Source organism: Gracilinanus agilis, chromosome 3 (assembly GCF_016433145.1).
Source record: "Gracilinanus agilis isolate LMUSP501 chromosome 3, AgileGrace, whole genome shotgun sequence".
In the NCBI taxonomy this organism is placed as follows: domain Eukaryota; kingdom Metazoa; phylum Chordata; class Mammalia; order Didelphimorphia; family Didelphidae; genus Gracilinanus; species Gracilinanus agilis.
In genome coordinates, this window is record NC_058132.1 from 99679372 (window position 1) to 99700749 (window position 21378).

At 36.7% G+C, this 21378-nt stretch overlaps 1 protein-coding gene across 2 annotated transcripts in view; it reads left to right on the forward strand.

The window, feature by feature from the left end:
• ACER3 (alkaline ceramidase 3) overlaps nucleotides 1-21378 on the forward strand; it is a 188953-nt gene that overhangs the window by 119839 nt on the left and 47736 nt on the right. For both annotated transcript variants that reach the window (XM_044668162.1, XM_044668163.1), the window contains 3 exons: nucleotides 7269-7321; nucleotides 16899-16980; nucleotides 20819-20854. In XM_044668162.1, coding sequence (XP_044524097.1) covers nucleotides 7269-7321; nucleotides 16899-16980; nucleotides 20819-20854 — 171 coding nt within the window. The remainder of the gene's footprint in view (nucleotides 1-7268; nucleotides 7322-16898; nucleotides 16981-20818; nucleotides 20855-21378) is intronic.

The window sequence follows — 21378 nt, forward strand, 5'->3', positions numbered from 1 at the left end:
AACACTCTATATCTACTCTGTATCGTGGGACCTGCTGCCCTCATGCATAGAATGCACTCTCTTCTCACCTCTGTCTCACAGGGGCCCTTAATAGTCAATTTCCCCTGCCTCTTGTTCTTAAGTCATTTGTTATTAACATTAAAAAAAATTACTCCAAAGCTATAGTTCTGGGCCTAATCTTTCTCAAAGACTCCAATCCCAAGCATCAGCTGTCTGCTGGATATCTCTACCTGACTATTCTATTAATATCTGAAGTTCAAAATGTCCAAATTAGAATTCCTCATCTTCCTTCTTGAATTTTCTCTCCTCCAAATTTCCCACTTCATCTTCCCAGTTAATCTCATAGTTATCCCCTGACTCTGGACCTTCCTCACCCCTTATGCCAACAATGACTAAATCTTTTTGATTCTACTGATACAATATCTCTCGTTCCCATCCCCTTCTTTCTACCTGCATAGTGACCTAAACTATTTTAGACTTCTAATTGATTTCCCTGAAGGCTTCCTGATGCTTCCTCAAACTACCTATTATTTTCTTATCTATGTATATGTAGCATCATGGTGCTCTATAAGTTTAAGGGCTAGGGCAGTGATGGCAAACCTATGGCATGGGTACCAGAGATGACACACAGAGTGTTCTCTGTGGGCATGTGGCCTCCGCCTCCCCTCAACCCTCCCCTAGCCACAGTTTGTTACTAGAAAGGCAAAGGGACTCAAGTGGAGCTGCTCCCCTCCCGCTCTCCACCATGCCTAATGACATTTTTTCACATCCCTCACCCCTCAGCCCAGCAGTCCAATAGGAATGCACAGGGGCTAAGATGGGCAGCTCACAGGTGGCGGAGCTGGAGGGGAGCGGAGCACTCAGGCTACTCTCCTCCCACTCTCTACATTAGCTGAGGATATACCATACTTCACCTGTCCTCTGCCCAGAAGCTCAATGGGAGCACTTCCTCATTCCTCTGTGTAGGATAAGGGGGCTGGGGAGCAGAGTACCTGGTCTCTGGGGTGGGGGACAACATGGCACGCAGTCGGGGGTGGGGAACATAGGGCAGTAAGCAGACTTTCCCCTAGATTGTATCAATTTGGTTGTACTAAAGCTTGTGGGCCCCCAGTCTGAGCTGTGAGAACAACAGAAAGTTATAAGAGGACAGAATCTTAGCTAGACATTCTCCCATCCCACTTTAACCACCCTAAAGTACTCAGAGCTCTTGAGATCTATTTATCATCTCCAGATAATCTGATAAGGACAGCTTAGTTGATAAAAAAGAAATAAGACTTTTTTTTTTTTCTGTCAGTTCATGTTTCCAGCTCTCTTCTGGCAGCATGGAGTTTATTATATATACTTCAAGACTCATTTCACACAAAAGAACCCCTCTGAAACTTTGCAATTGTGCAAAAGTTACAAATTATGTCATATCAAAACACAAAAAAATCTCATTTGACTTCAGAATAGAATAGGGCCAAGGCCGAATTTTGGCTGAGTTATTATCAGTAAGCCAAGTCTGGCAATATTTTCTCAGGGGAGAATAGCCCACACTGGAGGGGATTGTGTCTAGTTTTTGTCCAGTTTTGACCTTGACTGTCTAGAAACAGATTCAGAGCCCAGGTAGCTTTTTGCTTAATTTCTGTCTTTAGTCTCGGAGAGAAATTGTTAACCTCTTAATGGTTAGTTTGCTAGGAACTTAAAGTTTTCCAATAATGCTATAATACTTTTTAATAAGAAAAGGTGTATTTTTTAATAAGAAAAGGTGTGGATCATAAAAGGGGTCAAAAGAGGAAGGGGTATCAGATTTTTATCTATTTGAGACCTGATTCTCTTATTGGCCTCCCACATAGAGCCCAGAATTAACATAGTCTGAAGTCAAGAAGTAGGCTAGAGGAATAAGAAAACAAAAAAGAAGTCCATAATAGTTACTATAACAACAGGGAAGTGCAAGACACATACCCAGAAAACACAAACCAAAAAAAAACCCAGAAAAAGAAAATGACTAAAAGGCATCTAGAAGAAAATGAGAGTGTTAGGGAAGAAAATAGGAAAAGATAGGGGAAAAAAATTAATACCTTAGAACAGGAGGCATAAAATGTTACTGAAGAAAATAACTCTTTAAAAGTTAGAATTGACCGAATAGAAGCTAATGGCTCCGTGAGACATCAAGAAATAATCAAACAAAAGACAGAAAGAAGAAGAAGAAAATGAGAAATATATCATGAGAAAAATAATTGACCTAGAAAACAGATCAAGGAGAGGTAATTTCAGAATCATTAGACTACCTTAAGAGCCATGACCAAAAAAAGAGCCTAGACATCATATTTCAGTAAATCATAAAAGAAAACTGCCTAGATCTCTTAGAAACAGAAGACAAAGTAGAAATCGAAAGACTGTACCAGTCACTGCCTGAAGGAAACTCTAAAATGAAAACTCTTGGGAATATTATAGCCAAAATTCAGAGTTCCCAAATCAAAATAAAAATACTGTGTGCCAAGCACTGTGCTAACTGCTTTTAAACTTAATCTTATACCAAGACTTCAGTAGATTCTTTTTTTCTCTCCATCACCATTTGCTGGGAGTTTTTTAGGTGGCATACTTGTAATCTTCTGCCTTCTTCCTCCATTAAATTTTGAAAATGATTTTATATTCTAAACCAGCATATACCATTGACTTCCATGTCCTTCTTGGCCAGGAAAGTGGTTTCACACCAAGAAAGTTTATGTGCTCTTTATGATCATCATTACGTTGATGGATAAACAATTTAAATTTCATAGGAAATTATACTAGTTCATATTGTTATCTTAGCATTTATTTCTCCTTTTTCTAGGGCAGCTATATGGTGCAAAGGATAGCATGCTGGACCTAAAGTCAGAAATACCTGAGTTTAAATCCAGTCTCAGACATTTACTAGCTGTGTGGCCCTGGGCAAGTCACTTAACCATGTTTGCCTCAGTTTTCTCAGCTGTCAAATGATCTGCAGCAGGAAATGTCAAATCACTCCAGAATCTTTGCCAAGAAAACCCCAAAAGGGGTCACAGTGAAACAACTGAACAACAACTTTTTCTGGATCATTAATAATCATTCTGGATCATTAAAAGTGGACCTGTTATAATTATGTATCTCATATCTTCTTCTCTTCATTTTCTCTTCTAGTCTAATGTTGCTTTTGACATTTATTCTAATAAGTTAATGGCCTGATAATACCCAGACAAATGATTCAGAAGTAATTTCCTCCATAATAACCATCTGCTTTTTGTCTGTTGTATAGTCCATTTTACTTGTTCATGTTTCTCAGTGATCACTACATCTGGCGTTTTCAGACTCTTGAAGGAAATAATCATAGTTCTTAGATTTGAGGTTTCTGTGTAGCCATAAACTTTTGGCCTTTTCTGTTTCTTAATCAGGAGCCAAATTGTTTGCCATTATCCCCAGTGCCCATTTTGCACAGAAGTTATTGCCAAATATTAATTCATATGCTTATTTGATTAGGAGGATCTCATCAAGTTTTTTGTAGAATTTTCCTACAGAAATCTTATCTCAAAGCATGATTATTACATGAAGGTGAACCTGAAGTTTGAAGGCTATAAGAATGGACCACAACCTATGGCAGGTTCTCCCCTTCTGGAAGGATTTTGAATATGGTCTTCACTATAAACTGTTTGAGTCTACTGTTGGAAGACTAGTCTAGCTGAGTTTAAAGAGGAACTTTACCAACAGCTTGATCACTAGATGATGAATCATTTTTTTTGGCCAACACATGAAACAAAGAAAAGTATAAACTAGTCTTTAATCTTATAATGTGACCTCTATCCATTTCTATATTGGTGGTGCAGGGTGAGAGCTAAAAGGACCCATGAACCTCAAAATCAGGCAGACCCAAATGGATTCATACTAAGCCCCATGTTGTTTTCTCCACCATCCAGGGTAAACTTTTTAATACTGTAGATCTTAATGCCTTAGGCCATATTTGGAAGATTCTATACCTGTCACTGAAATGATCTGAAAGATACTGAATCTCTAATGGTAGAAGAGATAAGAATTGTTATTCAAAGAAGAGAGTGAATTATAAAGAAATGAGGCAGGTTTCTGTGAGCCACAAAGAACTGACCTCATTACTTAATGGTCACACTTTGCACTGCCTTTCCCTTTACAAAAAGCCTTTCCATAATCTTGTGTCTAGTAGCAGCTTCTACCCCATTTCCAAAAAAGCATAGAAGACTGTCACTTGAAAATAGCATTTTAAAGAAACACACTTTAGTATTTAAAAATAATCACGATAACCTCTCCCAGTGCAGATTTTTGGTAACATTACCGCACCTTTGTAGAATCGTTTGTCAGTTGCTACAACCAAAATAAAAAAAAAATTCTGTCTGAGTTAAACAAGTATCTTTATTATTATAATTTTATAAAATGGGTAGAAATTTCCACAAATAAATTGGAAGAACAGCTTACGGTTGGCTAGCCAAGTATTAGCTATATTCCAATGGCCTTAAAAACCTAAAGTAGCCAGTTCAGGGAGTTGGGAGTAGAGAGGAATGGTTTAAGGCCAATAGGGTGACCTCTGCACTTCCACAGTCTTCATGTTTGCTGTTGACTAAGTTCATAATAAAAAAGAATTTCTTTTAATAAAAGGAAAAGAGACAGCTGGGTGCCTCCATGGATTGAGAGCTAGGCCTCAAGACAGAAAGTCCTAGGTTCAAATGTAGCCTCAGGCATTTCCTAGCTGTGTGATCCTGGGGAAGTCACTTAACCCCCATTGCCTAGCCCTTACCACTCTTCTGCCTTGGAACTAATACACAATATTGATTCTAAGATGGAAGGTTAAGGATTTAAAAAAAAATAAAATGAAAAGATCCTCTCATCTTAATTTTATGTCTCACTCTATGAACAAATAACTGCTGAGTATCCCACATGTCTTAGTGCACTTTTAAGCTATTTGGGATACTCTGTATAAATCTGTAGAGGACAAAATAAAGAGAAAGGGTAATTCCCTTTATTTTATTTAGAATGCTATTTTAAATGTAGTTTTATTGGCCTTTATTGAGAGGCATTTTTATTTAATACCCTTCTTGTTAAGACATGCATATTAATGTTGCCATAAAATTTAAGAAAATTATCTTTTTGCTTCCCTGGAGCAAAAATTTTATTCAATTTTTATTGTAGCTTTCACATGGCTCATTATAAAAATCTTTAATTTGACTCTCTTGCACATTTTTCTACCAAATGAAAAGGATGATAAGGAAAGAATAAATTGTGAATCTTTTTTTTTCTTACATAAGAGCTTTTCCTTGGGCAAAGGTTTAGGTGTTTTTATCCCACTGACTTCTTAGGTAATTTCCTCATTTCTACTTCATTTTAATTAAATAAAGATGTCTTGGAAGACTGTCTCCATACATGCCTTTTAGGTGATATTCAGTCTATTGCTTTAAAAGTTGCTTTTCATAGTTCATATGATCAAGCAGTGATATCAAACTTAGAAGCAGAAGCCACTAAACTGGCTTCATTTTGTCTCAGAAAACTGTATATTAACATTCTCTATTTTTTATTTTGTTAAATATTTTGCAATTATGTTTTAATTTGGTTCTGGCATACTCCGGAGTGTTGCTGTTGCATGCTTCCTTCCTTTCTAATTTACAACAATCACTCCAGTGTAGACTCTCTTAGCACCTAGGAAGTTCTTCCTAAGGCTTCAGCTCATTTCCAAGGTAATTTTTTACTCTTTTTATAATACTGTTGCTACAACCTTTTAACAGATCATCCTGCTTCCATTTTCCCATTATTCCAATCTCTCTATAATGTCTAATGATCGATCTTCCTTGTGCATAGCTTAAAACATTTCCATAGTTCCTCTTTGCTCAATGAATTAATAAGGTCTAGCTCCCTCCCCTAGCACTCTAGGCTTTCCATAGCATGGTATAATGAATAGAGTGCTAAATTTGTAAAGTCAGAAGACCTAGGCTCATATCTCATCATTACACCTTGCTATGAAAAAAGTTTTGATGACTCCCCATCCCCAAAAGTTTAAGACAGAGCATACTCTGAGAACCTGGTCCAGAATCTATACTCTAGATGAGCTTTGGCAAAGTATTGGTACGTATGCCCAGCTGGCACTCAGGGAGCTGCTCTGTTCCCCTTCTTCCCAGTGCCCTAAGGACATTTTTGCATGCCCAGCCCCTCTGTCTAGCCACCACTTCCTTTGGTCTCTGGGGTAATAACAGGGGCTCACAGGCAGCTGGAAGTTAGAGTTTGGGCACGCAAACTTGAAAATCTTCACCAACTCTAGAGTGATAATGTCAAACTCAAATAAATAAAAAGAGGAGCTAGGTATCCAGCCTCATATTGACTGAGAAAATGTGTTAATAGCAAATTATATTCTTTTGCATTTTTATTTGTTTTGTTAGATATTTCCCTATTACATATTAATCTGGTTCTGCACTAAGGAGTATTGTGAATAGCATATTTGATATCTCCACCCTAGCTGGATCTCTAAGGTCTCTTCCAACTCTAAAGTCTTTGACAATCTAACATGATCCTATCTTTCTAGTCTTAACTTAACCTGTTGTCTTCATGTGCTTGAAGTTCTAAAGAAAGTGGTCTGCTTTTCCTGTCCCATACGTGCCTCACGTGCTCCTTACTCTATACTTTTGCTCAAGCTTTTTTCCTTCATCTTCTTCTCCACTGATTAAGTACTTTTTAAGACCCAGCTCAAATATGACACCCTCTATGAAATCTTCCCTCATCTTCCCAGTGGAAAATTCTTTTCTTCCTCAGACTTTCCCTAATACTTTTTTGTCTTATTCCTTTATGTTCCATTTTGTATTATAGTTTGTGTAATGTATACTTCCCTTTTAAATTGTTAATTCTTTTGAGAGCAGGACCAAACACTTTATCTAACATCTAGCAAAGGGTTCTGTCTATAGTAGCTGCTTAATTTTTATTTGCTGAATTGTTAAATTAAAGAGTTCTTTAAGCCTTAGTCTTACCTTTAAAAAAAAAGCACCAACACTTAGTGGAAAGTGAATTGATGACTGTGTTCAATTCAAAGGGATATATACTTTCCACCTTATACATACACTCTGTCTCTGTCTCTGTCTCTCTGTCTCTGTCTCTCTGTCTGTCTGTCTGTCTGTCTCTCATACACACACACACACACACACACACACACACATCTCTGAAAACCTGAGGTGTTTTTTCTGTATTTTTTTTACTATATTCATTTTGAAATGAATAATTATGAAAATTTTGTGGTTTCAAATTTTGTATGTCTTTTTCTTTTGTAGCTATTGGATGAACTACCCATGATCTACAGCTGTTGTATTTTTGTCTACTGCATGTAAGTATTCACATTTCAGAAGAGAGATGAACCGGCAGTTTGATTTGTAATAAGATACTCTAAGGTTTAGCAAACCATTTCTCTTGAGGTTGGGAATGCAAGGATTATTGTCCAGGTGTTACACATGAGAAAACTATGTGACTGGAGGCAAATCACACAATTAATCAGTGTGAGATCCACACTTAACTGCAGGTGTTTTGTGTCCAAGAAACTAATTCATTTCTCACTACACAGTGCTTCCTCTGCTTTTCCCCTTACAAAATGTTTTCCCTACAATAGCCCCATGGAATAGATGGGGCAAGCTTTCTTCCTGTTGTATAGATGAGGAAAAAACTCAGGGAAAATTACATAACCTGTCTGGGGCTACACTCATAAGTACCAAGCATGGTCCCAAGTCTTCTGAGTCCAAGACTAGGGATCATTCCATTACTTCATGCTTACATATACATAAAGGAGTTGATCTGAAAGCTTCATTTCCACTCTGAGTCTCATGAATAAATAAGTAATGCTTAATTTATATCAGATAAAGTTGTTTAACTTTAAATCATTTGAAAAATATAAGTGTTTTATACATATATATTTTTTTAATTTCATTGCTGTCCTTTCTCTTGCTACTAAATAGATCCCAATACCTCTTTATCTGGATGAATTCTTCTGTAGTTTGTGACCCAAAAATGCCTCACATGATGTCCAGCTTCTTAGTGAAGAGCCTCACTTCCCTATGAAATTTAGACACAGTCTGTCTCCATGCCAAGACTTGAAGCTTTTCTAGCTGGGTTGGCCTTCCTTTCATATAGCCTTTAAAAGCCCAAGGTCACCTTCATACCATGATGAGGGAGTGAGGAAAGACTTTATTGGCAAAAGTATTACTCACATTGAATGTAAATTTGCGTTGTCCCAAAACTATAGATCGAATTTAGAAAGGAGCTGACATAGTGGGTTTAAAATTGATTGCCTTCAGAATCAGTTTCTCTTTGTACCAGGGGTGCCAGGTCACATACACTTGACCTTTCCTTCTTGCCTTAATACACTGGATCTGTGTTATTGGCAGTATCTGACAATTTACTTAGAAGCTATTTTTGCTTTCACTGGATTTTATTTTTAGTCCATCATTCTCTCTCTATGTCCCATCCCTCCTAAACCTATTCTTCCCCCTCCATCTATATCCCCAGTCCCTCTTCCATTTAATTCTTTCTCAAGCTAACCTGCTCCAACTTCCCTTTCTTTCCTTTCTGATCTTGGTTCTAGAGTTAACCATTTCAGCTCTTCACTCCTTTGTTCTTATATCCTTTGCCCTGTTGTCCTATTTCCACTCATCCCTGGTCTGACCTCATCTGGATTATTTCTACCTGCCTCTTATACTCTGACTCACAGTCTGTTAAAGAGAACTAGATGAAGCCACAAAATGATGATGGCTGAATACATTAGAAATTCATGTTATCTGACTTCAACTGGGCCTTCATTGTAGATTCAAATATTTACTAAGCATTAATTACACATCAGGCACTGTGTTAAGTGCAGGGAATACAGTTACAAGCAAAAAGGAAGTACCTACTCTCAAAAAATTTAAAATCTATTGGGGAAAGACCATACAAAGGGAGCTGAAAGCTGGTTGGGAGGTATGGAGAAAATGGAAGTAGACTAAGAAATCGTGTGCTAAGCTAGAGTTTGGAAGGCACCTCTCCTAATCGATTCCCTGTTTCGCTCCAAACAGAGTTATTCCAAATCTTCTTTTCTCTCCTAAAGCCTCCCATACCATGATTCTATACCTTCCCTCCACTCCATTTCCCCTCCCTCAATTCCTAGTCAGTTTTGTAAGAAGTTCTTTGTCCATTTGTAACAAATCCTGAGATATATATATTTCCGGACAGGGGATTGACCATCCAACTATATATAACCATTACTAGAGGCAGCCAGGTTACACGGTGGATAGGAGTCAGGAAGACAAGAGTTCAGAAATTATCTCAGATACTTACTACTCCGTGATATTATACAAGTCATTTAACCTCTATTTGTCTGTTTTCTCATCAGTAAAATGGCATAATAGCACCTCCCTCCAAGAGTGTCTGTGAGCATAAAAATGAGATAATTTTTGTAAAGTGCTTAGCACTGTGGCTAGCAACTAACAGACACTTAATAAAAGACTATTTCCTCCCCTGCCTCCGCATATCAGTCTGAGCAATTAGCATTCACCAGACTCTTCATTTTTTCCTGTGTAAATGACTAGGTTGATCATTGCGAGTGATCTTGGATCTCACTGAGAAGATCCTACAATGTTGTAGGGTTCAGTGTAGCAACATGGTATCATCTACAAACTAGTATCTTTCCCACCAGTATGGAATCCTTTTCCCCCTTTTCCTATTTTCCCTCCTCCCCTCCTCTCGCAACTTTGTACAAGACATTTTCACTAATAGTGAAGAATAATTATAGTGAGCTTATGCTTACCTGTTTGAAGCATCACTTAATATGGATACCTTGTGGAATTCATTGCTTTTTCATACATTTAATTTTTATTTTTCCTCAACTACATGTAAACAAAAGTTAACATTTATATTTTTAAAAAATTTAAGTTTCAAATTCTCTTCCTCCATCCCTCCCTTCTTCCCCTCAAGAAAGAAAGAAAGCAATTTGATATAGCAAATTGAGATGTGTGTGTGTGTGTATAATGTATAATCATGCAAAACATTTCCATATTAGCTATGTTGCAAAAGAAAAGACCAAAAAAACCAAGAGTAATAAAGAAAGGAAAAAAATCTACTTCAGTCTGCATTCAGGCTCTCAGTTTTTTCTCTGGAGGTGGATAGCATTGTTTTTATCACAAGTCCTTTGAAATTATTTTGGATTGGATTGGATAAATAGCTAAGTAATTCACAGTTGATCATCCTACAGTATTGATATTATTGTGCACAGTGTTCTCTTGGTTCTGCTTTTTTCACTTTGTTCATGTAAGTTTTTATAGGATTTTCTGAAAGCTTGTTATTTCTTCTAGCACAACAATGTTCCATCACAATCAAATACCACAACTTTTTCAGCTATTCCCCAGTTGAGGGGCATCCCTTCCTTTTCCAATTTTTTGACACCACAGAGCAGCTGCAGTAAATATTTTTGTACACATAAGTCCTTTTCCCTTTCCTTTCTTCTCTTTGGGAATACAGGACTAGTGTTAGTATCACTGAGTCAAATGGTATGTACAGTTTTGTAGCCTTTTGGGTATAATTCCAAATTGCTTTCCGGAATGGTTAGATCAATTTATAATTCTACCAACAAAGTATTAGTATCCCAATTTTTCCACATTCCCCTCCAAAATTTATCATTTTCCTTTTCTGTCATATTAGCCAATCTGATTGGTATGAAATGATACCTCAGAGTTGTTTTAATTCACATTTCTTTAATTCATTGTGATTTAGAACATTTTAATCCATAAGTAACTTTGATTTCTTCTTCTGACAATTGCCTGTTCATATCCTTTGGCCATTTGTCATTTGGGAAATGCTTTATAGTCTTAAAATTTTGACTCAATTCTCTATTTATTTGAAAAATAAGACCTTTCTCAGAAAAAGCTTACTTTAAAATTTTTTTCCTAATTTCCTGTTTTAAAGTCATTACTTATTAATTATAAAAATCCAAATTCCTGAATGCCCCTTCCTTTTTTTCTCTCTTGAGGAAGGATGAGGCAAATGAGCTAAGGGGGTAGAAAAGTAGCACCTATCAACACTACCCCGAGGGAAGAAAAGATTTCTCCCATACTGAGAACTCCTGAAGTTAGAAGATAAAAGCTAGAACCTCTAAACTACCATCACTAGTTCACCCCATTACAGTACTGTTTGAGGTGCTATTTATACCTGAAGGGGAGAAAAAGCAAGCATGCATTCATTCAACAAACCTCTACTAAATACCTCTTGTGTGCAAGATTCTGTGCTTGGTACTGGGGTTCCAAAGGCAAAATGAAAGTTCCTGCCCTCAAGGAGCTTACATTTGCTGTAAATATATAATACTTTAATGTCACTGGAATAATTAAGAACAAAACTCCTTTGGAAATATAAACTCAGTCGTGTTTGAAAAAAATAGAGAAAATATAGAACTTTCATGATTTTTTTTTAGACACTGGATAATTCTCCAAAAATGTGAATTATATATTATGGTCATATACATTATTTCCACATCTCAATTTCTAAACCAATTTCCTTAATTCTTTGGACTTTGGTTTTCTATCATGCCTTTGCACTGGGTCTTCCCCCTGCCCTACCCCATCCCAGGTATACATTATTTTATCAATATATAGAGGTCCCATCTACCAACATTCATCATAATCCGTCTATGCCTTAGTGTAAATAATTTTAACAAGTCATTTAAGCAAAAATAAACAATAAGGGCAAGTAGGTGGCTCAATGGTATAGAGCCAAGCCTAGAGATGGGAGGTCCTGGTTTCAAATCTGGCCTTAGATACTTACTTCCTATTTATGTGACCTTGGGCAAGTCACTTAAAAGCAGTTGCCTAGCCCTTATCACTTTTCTCTCTTAGAATTAAAACTTAATATTGATTCTAAAACTGAAGATAAAAATTATATAAAAATAAATACTAAACCTGTACCTAGTAATGAGCTTCTCCAAACTTAACTAAGTTTCTCCCTTATGAAAAGTTCAATCTGTACCCAAACCTTTGTACTCAAACCCCTTCCAGCTTGGAGTAGGACTTGCCAGATTTTTTATTTCTTTGATATGGCCTGGAAGAACCATAGAATCATCTCTACTTCCACATTGGAATGAAGCATTAGAGGAGAACCTCTTAGTACATGTATCTCTAGAAAAAGTGAGCACTGCTTTTAAGCATAATGAGCATAATTCTCATTAAAGGTATTAGCACATTGAAAGGATATTTCTGGGGAGAAAGAGTTAAGAGAATTTTAAATGTATAGACAACACTTTCTGAACACCAGTAGTCTCTAAAGTATATTTGATGGGTACACAAACCATAGGATTATAAAAAGAACATCAACATAGTCAGAAGCTTTGAAGTTATACCTCTGTTTGACATCAGCCAGTTGCTGGATTTAGTCTAATATAAAACTACAAATGAAAGAGACATAGAATCATAGATTTTTAACCCTGGAAAATTAGGAATTTTTGAGAATAGTTTTGATCCTATATTAAGGATGTAATTATGTTTTTAAAAGCATATTTAACAGAAAGTATTTTTTTTAAGTAGGGCTGGTGCCAAAATACAATATTTGTATGCCTGGAGAAAAGGGTGAAATTTAGATTTTTTTGTGTGTGTTTTTGCTGTCCACTAAAACAAGCCTTAGTTATACCACAACAGTTAGTTTAATTCACGATCCCTGATTGGGACTCACAGTTTAATAAGAGGAGGCTATCTGACTGGATCACTTTTGGAAAATGATGTGACACTTTCAGTATTCCCAAACTTCTTGCTATATAATACAAAGAAAAGTCCATCTTTTTAAAAATCCACATTTTTAGTAAATATTATATTATTAGGAATACCATGATCTCAGAGGAATAAAATGTGCAAGTGATGCAAAAGATGATGGAAAAGTCTATGGTAAGTGAAACTAAAATGAAACTGGTGACTGGTGGGCAAGAAAAGGCATTAAAAAATCATCTAAAAAGAAGTAGCCAGGTGTGAATAGAGAATCTGTCTCAACATCAGGAAGAGATACACAGGGACTTTACAACCTTGGGCCATTCACTTAATGTCTCAGTGCCTTGCAATTGCCAGACTGTATTAATAGAGTTGTTTTTTTTTAAACCCTTAACTTCTGTGTATTGGCTTATAGGTAGAAGAGTGGTAAGGGTGGGCAATGGGGGTCAAGTGACTTGCCCAGGGTCACACAGCTGGGAAGTGTCTGAGGCTGGATTTGAACCTAGGACCTCCTGTCTCTAAGCCTGACTCTCAATCCACTGAGCTACCCAGCTGCCCTCTAGAGTTTCTTTATTGAGATTTTCCCATGTTGAGTCAAAAAAAAATTATCCAAGGCTAAATATGACCAGCAATGGAAAAGGACCACTCATGTATTTTTTTTAAAAACTTTACCTTCCATCTTAGAATCAATACTGTGTATTGGCTCTAAGGCAGAAGAGTGGTAAGGGCGAGGCAATGTGAGTTAAGGGACTTGCCCTGGTCACACAGCTAGGAAGTGTCTGAGGCCAGATTTGAACCCAAGACCTCCCCTCTCTGGGCTTGGCTTTCAATCTACTGAGCTACCCAGCTGCCCCCTGCTCTTTTTAACACCAGGTGGTAGCAACAAAGAGTAAGTGCAATGTGATCTAGCTTCAGAAGAAACCCATTCTAAGGTACTGCTAGTCACCAGCCTAACATATTTTTCCTGTCATATCTATTTCCCATCACCACCTTCATCATCTCACCCAAAGTTTTGAAGAGAAAATAATTCACTTTTTAATTCTCTCTTTTAAAAATGGAAATTCTAAATAGGAACAAATAAAAATACCTTTGATTGAAACTAACTCTGATTAAAATCCTGGTCCTGCCACTAACCATATAACTTTGGGCCTGTTACTTCTCTCTCTTGAGTCCTCTCTTATCATTAAAATAAAGAGATTTTAACTAGTTGATAAGTAATAACCCTTCCAGCTCTAATAGTGAAATGACTTTTTTCTTGCTGAAAATTTCTCCTTGTTGTCAGCCATAGGAAGTATTAATAGCTGTAGGAAGAATTGATAAGATCAGTTTATTTATTATAATAGCACTACATGGGGGCAGCTGGGTAGCTCAGTGGATTGAGAGCCAGGCCTAGAAACGAGAGGTCCTAGGTTCAAATCTGGCCTCAGACAGTTCCCAGCTGTGTGACCCTGGGCAAGTCACTTGACCCCCATTGCCTATCCCTTACCACTGTAATGTTTTGGAGCCAAGTACATAGTATTGGCTCCAAGACATAAGGTAAAGGCTTTTTTTAAAAATTAAATAAAAAAATTAAAAGATAATAGCACTACATAATGAATTAAAACAGTAGTTCATTATATCTTATATAGTAGTAACAAAAAATACAATTCATATAGTACTTTATGGCTTATAAAGTGCTTTGGGCACAATGACCTGCTGAAGTATATCATACAGGCATTATTATCCCCTCCTTTTTTGTTACCGATGAGGAAATTAAGACTCAGATAAATTAAGTGACTTACCCATTCTCATACCATCAGTAAATACTGGAGCTAGATGCACTTTTTGTGGTGGCAAAACATTGGAAACTATGGGGATGTCCCTTGATTGGGGAATGGCTGAACAAATTGTGGCATATGATGGTGTTGGAATACTTTTGTGCTATAAGGAATAATGAACAGGATGATTTCAGAAAACGTTGGAAAGACCTACATAAACTGATACGGAGTGAAATAAGCAGAACCAGGAAAACACTGTACACAGTAACAACAATATTGTTGAATGATCAGATGTGATAGACTTAGTTACTCTCAGCAGTGCAATGATCCAGCACAATTCTGAGGGACTTATGAAAAAGAATGCTATCCACATCTAGAGAATGCTATCCACATCTAGAGATAGAACGATTAGAATAGAAATGCAGAAGAAAACATAGAAAACATATGATTTATTACTTGTTTATATGGGTATATGATTTGGGGTTTTGGTCTTAAAAGATTATTAAAAAATGAATAATATGGAAATAGATTTTAAGTGATAATACATGTATAACCCAATGAAATTGCTTGTCAACTTGGGGGGGTGGGGAGAGGAGGAGACAACATGGATCATGTAGCTATGGAAAACCTATGTATAGATTTGTTACTGGAATAAAATAAAGAAAAATTTTAAAATAAAATAAAAATAACCAGTCTTGTAAAAAAAAATACTGGAGCTAGAATTTGAGGGCAAGGCTGCCTTTCTTTAAGGAAGTATGGAAAAAGCTTATTTCCAAGTGGTATTACCAAACTTCAAGATGGAAATAATGGAGGAGGGGAAGGAAAATTAGGCTCCAGTCTACAGCTAAATCTTGAATTCTCACTAGTTTTTCTGTCAGTAATGGCAACCTTCCCCCCTGCTCCTCTTTTACCTTTTTCCAAACACACTATTTATTGTTTTCTTGGCATGGAAACACTCTCTGCCATCATTCTATAGCAGTCTCAACCTTATCTGAGACTCATAACAATTGTCACCTTGTCCATAGTTATATAGCAAATGTCAGAGTACAGGATGGCATAATGGACAGTGCCCAACCATGCTTCAAGCCCAATTAATGAGTATTTATTAATCACCTACTCTCTGCTAGGTACTGTGCTAGGCTCTGGGAATACAAAGAATGAAACGGTTCCTCTCATTTAGGAACTTGAGATTCTCCATCTGGGATTCTTGTTGCCCTAAAACTAAAGAAAAACTAGCAGTTTGTTTTTCTTTTTTTTTTAAACTATACCTGGAGACTCAGTTTTCTGGAGTGCTTTCAAATAAGACCAACTTTCCTACATATACAAAATAAATATGAGGTAATTTTATCAAGAAAGGCATTCAGGAAAGACATACAGAAATGATGCTTAGTTTTAAAGGAAACCAGGGATTCAGAGACAGAAGTATAGACGTGAAGCATATGAGTGATGGCCAGAACAAAGGCATAGAGATGGGAAATGATATGTCATGTGTGCGGAATAGTAAGAAACCCAATTTGGTTGGACTGTAGAATATAGGAAATGTAGATAGAGAATATTATGTGAATTAAGTGAAAAAATATAAAGAGAAGAATGTGAAGGCCTTTAAAAGCCAAATAGAGTTTATATTGTCCCCTAGGTACAATAGGGAGTCATTAGAGTTCATTGAGTAAGGGGAGGGCATAAATTATACCTGTGCTTAAGAAAATTACTTTTTATGTTAAGGATGGATTAAATAAAGTAGAGAGACTTATTCCAGAAAGGCCAATTAGAAAGCTGTTACAATAATTCAGGTGACAGGTGTGAATAGAAAAAAGATGGATGTATTTACCAGCTGTATGACCTTGTATAAGGTACTTAACATCTCTCAGCCTCAGTTTCCTCTATAAAGTAACCTGTAAAATGGGAATAATAATACCTTTTCATTTAGTCCAAGAATTCTTACTGACCTTATGTCACAGTCATTTTTGTCCAATACAGCATGGCAGCAGGAACATATCTATCACAGATACTTGGGGGCTACACAAAAGGCTCTTCCACACAAGGATCTTTCCTGCTTCTGCACTCCCTCTTGCTAACACTAGGTTCCATGGTCACAAACAATTCCAGGGCTCATTGATGGCACCTCCCAAAGTTCTAGGTTTCTTTTTTTCTTCCTGTCTCCAGAGCTTATGGAGAGGGAAGGAGAGGCCAATGGCATAGAGGCTACAGACAAGTGCTGCTGTTCTGCCCTCATAGCTCAAGTCCTTGCTTCCTTAATAACCCAGTGTACTTTCCAGTATATCTTATCAATAGTTATCAAGCCCAATTTCTTTGAAAGCTGTGAAGTAATTTTCCAAAGAGCTATTCTTTCATAACCACAAATCATATATAGAATGCAATATGAAAAAACACTTTATGTTTTGATGATTCTGGTTTTTGAAATGTCTCTTTTCTGTTTTAGGTTTGAAAGTTTCAAGGCCAAGAACACAGTCAATTACCACCTGATTTTTATATTAGTGCTATTCAGCTTAATAGTAACCACAGTAAGTCCTGTTTGTTTTCTACAGAACTCTGTATATGAATGAGTGATTTTCTTGCCAGTTAGGCTTGGCACATTGTCATCTCCTAAATTTTGGCTCATACTTGGTCAACAATACATCTCTTTGATCGAAGATAGAGACCCAGCTTAGAGAGATTATAGCCAGAAAAGTTATTTCCTATGCAGATGTCAGTTCTTGCTTCAAATGAAATATCTTACAAAAGCATTTCAATTTTTTGTTATTAAGGAAAGGAGAGTGAAAGTAAATCTTTGGTACCAAGAAAAGGAAGCCATCTTAAATTTTGTAGACTAGGGGAAAGAGCATTGTATTTGGAATTGAAGGACCTAGGTTCAAATACTAGTTGGAAACCTATTATCAGTATCATAGGATTTAAAACTGGAAGAAATCTTAGAACTCACATTTAACTCCTTACTTAAGAGAGGTAAAAACCAAGACAGAGTCACCAAAGTTTGTTATTTTTACATCACCTAAATGTCTCTCTATATCCCTTTCTTCTCTCCCTTTCAGAGAACCATTCCTTATATCAAAGAATTAAAATTTTTAAAAAGGAAAAAGAGAAAAAATAAGCAAAACTAATCTGCATATTAAAAAATTCCAATGATGCAATATTTCATATCTGTGGATTCCCCCCTATCCCTGCAGAGGACCTAGGAGAGGTTTCTTATGTTTCTTCTTTAGTGCCAAATTTATTCTTTTTAATTTTGCATATTTAATTTTCATATTTTCATATTTCAGTTGATTGTGGTTATTGTTCTTCCATTTACATTGTTGTAGTCATTGTGCCCATTGTCTTCCTGGCTCTTCTTTCTTTATAGAACTATATTAAGTTATTTTAAGTCTTTTCATATTTCTCCATATTATTCAGCATGTTCTTACAATACAATATTATTTCATTATAATCATTTGCCACAATTTCTTTAGTCATTCCCTAGCCAATGGGCTAGGAGTTTTAACAAACTATCTTAGGAGTTTTAACAAACTACAAACTTAGTATAGGTCGGGAGTATGATGTGCAACCAAAAAAGATAATGTAATCTTGGGCCATGTTAACAGATACAGTATTTATGATTATGACACAGTTTGGTGGCACAATGGATAGAACACAAGGCCCAGAGTCAGGAAAATTTGAATTCATTAGGGCTCAGATATTTATTAGCTATGGGACTCAGCAAATGAGCTAACCTATTTGCCTCCATTTTCTTACCTGTAAAATGAGGATTTTAATAGCATCTGCCTTACAGTTTTGTTGTGAAGATAAAATGAGATAATATTTGTAAAGTGCTTAGCACACTGCCTGGCACATAGTAGATAAATAAATCTTTCTTCCCTCCTTCTCCTCCTTCCTTCCTTCCTTGTCTTGTCCTCAACTCTGGTCAGACCACATTTGAAGTATTGTTTTGAGTTATGGGTGGCACATTTTAGGAAAGACTTAACTAAATTGTAGTCTCCAGAGGAGACAATCAAGATGGAAGGATTTTAAAGGGATGTGATAGCTGCCTTGGAGTGTTGGAAGGTCATATCTTATGAAAGTGATTAGACATGCACAGCTTATCCCAAGAAATCAGAACTAGAAGCAGTAAGTAGAAGCTGCAGAGGTGCATTTAGATTCAAGAGGAAGAAAAACTTGCTACTTTTTTGAGTTATCTTAGAAGTGTCTAAGAAGATAGTAAGTTCTCATATTGGAGATCTTTGAGGAAAGGCTGGATGACTCTTGTGTGGGTTGTAGAGATACTTTTTTCAGGCATGAATTGAAGTAGATAACTTGCATAAAAGAAAGCATGTAGGGGGCAGCTGGGTGGCTCAGTGGACTGAGAACCAGGCATAGAGACGGGAGGTCCTGGGTTCAGATCTGGACGCAGACACTTCCTAGCTGTGTGACCCTGGGCAAATCACTTAACCCCCATTACCTAGCCTTTACTGCTCTTCTGCTGTGGAACCAATACACACTATTGATTCTAAGATGGAAAGTAAGGGTTTAAAAAAAAAAACTCATGCTCTCTCTCATTTCAGGAAAATGAAAAAAAAAAGGCAACCATCAAAACCAAACTCAGTGAGAGGAAGGGAAGAATGATCCTCAACACTTATCACCCCTCGTTCTTTAAATAGTAGTTTTCCCCTAGGCTTAAGGGAAGAAATAAATAATTCAAACAGATAGGAAGTATTATATGAACACCATTTACAATGCCTAATTTCCTCCAGGAATAGAGAATTTGTAGCAACTACAGTTTGACATCCTATAAAAAAAAGATAAAACTTTTCCTAAAGATACTACTGCTTTTCTTAGAATGCATTTGGGAAGGATCTGTGTTGTACCGAGTGTCAGAAAGCACTTGAATCAGAAAGTTCTAGCACGTTTAGGCTCTGTATTGTAAGGGTGAAAAGGGGGTTTTATGGGTTCAATATATTAAAAGATGGTCGCCAGAGGATTGAACTGTTATCAGTTCTCAATTAAGAATAATCTCAAGTCAAAATTGACTTTTATGGAAGTTTATTTACAATTGAGAAGAGAGAGAGGAAATAAGGAAATAAGAATCTATCCCACTAATTAATCCAGGTAGATCTTAACCCTCAGCCGAGGGTTAAAGGTCCTGAGGCCAGGAGGTGAATGGAGCAAACTTCATTCACAGTCTATAAAAGAAGGTTCTTAATAGAAATTCAGGAAGATTCAGTCTTTAAACTCACCACGTGGAACAGTCTCGGTCACGAACCAGCAAAGCTCCTTCACTCACTCAACTCCCTGTTTTAAAGGGGTCAGGTATGGGTCACTCCCAGTGCCTTTCCCCTAGCCTGCGTGTCCAATCACAATAGACTCTTCTCATAGACCGCCTAGCGAGTGGGTCAGTGGATTCTGATTCATCACTCACTCCAGCACATGTGGTTAGGACCTCCCAAGATTGGAGGTACTCTCACCTTTGGTGATTAAATCTAAAGATGGGCAGTGTAGACTTAATCTAATTATCACAGTATGAGCCAACTGTGAGCTACCGCAGCCCCAAAAAGCTAACATAATTTTAGACTACATGGATAGGACCCTACTGTCCAGAAAGAAGTAAACAATAGTCCTACTCACCGTTGGTCACATGCCATCTAGAATAGGACTTCATTAATCTTAGTTTGGGGTAACACATTTTAGAAGGGACATTAATAAACTGGAGCTAACCCAAATAACAATGACCAAGATGTTGAGATATCTTAAGACCATGTATGAATCAGATTTACCATGATTGGATTTACTATGTATGAATTGTCTTTAATGATTTTATCAGTTTTCAAAAGTAGTATTAAGGCAGCCTTTATATTTGAAACATAAAATATACTGAACCAAATTTCTCAAAATCATCAGTTTAGAACTAAAAGGTCAGATCTAGTCCAACCTCTTTCTTTTAAAATGAAGAAAATAGACCCAGAAAAATAAAAAAATAAAAATTTAAGATCCTATAGCTAGTTAATGACAAGAGCTAAATATCTGGTTGCTAGACTCCCAGCCTTTCTCTGATTCAAAAGAAAGCAAATAGTCTTTCTCCCTTATTGGAGAGCTGATAAAACCAGGCCACAAAGAATAGAAGTGCCTTTCTTATTAAGGTCGTATATTAAATCATGGAACTCAAACTCAAACTCAGATCCTTTGACCCACAGATCAGTGTTCTTTCTACTGATCTGGATTTTTCAGTTTATCTGGATTATTCCCAGAGGAAATAAAGTCAGGACTGAGAAATAGTGTCTATCAGATAGAATATGGTGTGGCTTGTAAATAATGGTTGGCTGATGGGGCCTTTTATGATGGGCTACATTAAAGCATGTTTCTTTTAACCCTTTGCAGGTTTACCTAAAAGTTAAAGAGCCTATATTTCATCAGGTAAGTCTTTTCTTCCCTTCTCAGTACTTGATTATTTAATATGATAGCCTGAATTATCTTTTTCAGTCATTTATGTCTGTATATACCTATGTTTATATCCACATATATGTAGATGTATATATACATATATATGTGATATACAAATTTATAAGTACACTGAATATGTATAAGTACACTCACAACTTTGGTATCACCTGTGACTTCTATCTTTACTCACCCCACATAGCTAATCTATTGCCAAATCTTGCCATTTCTATCTTCACAACATGTCTTCCCACTGCTAAACCCTCTCCAGATATTACCTCCAGTTGACCCTAGATCTATCTTGGTAGCATATAGTTACTTACATGTAGTGAGCTCCATTAAAATGTGAGCTCCTTGGGGGCAGAGACTGTTTTTGCCTTCTTTTGTATCTCCAGGCTTAGAACAATGCCTGGTCCTAGAAAAGGCTTCAATGTTTATTGCTTATGTTCTTGATTATGTTCTTGATTGTAATCAACAGCAGCAACATAATGATGAAAATA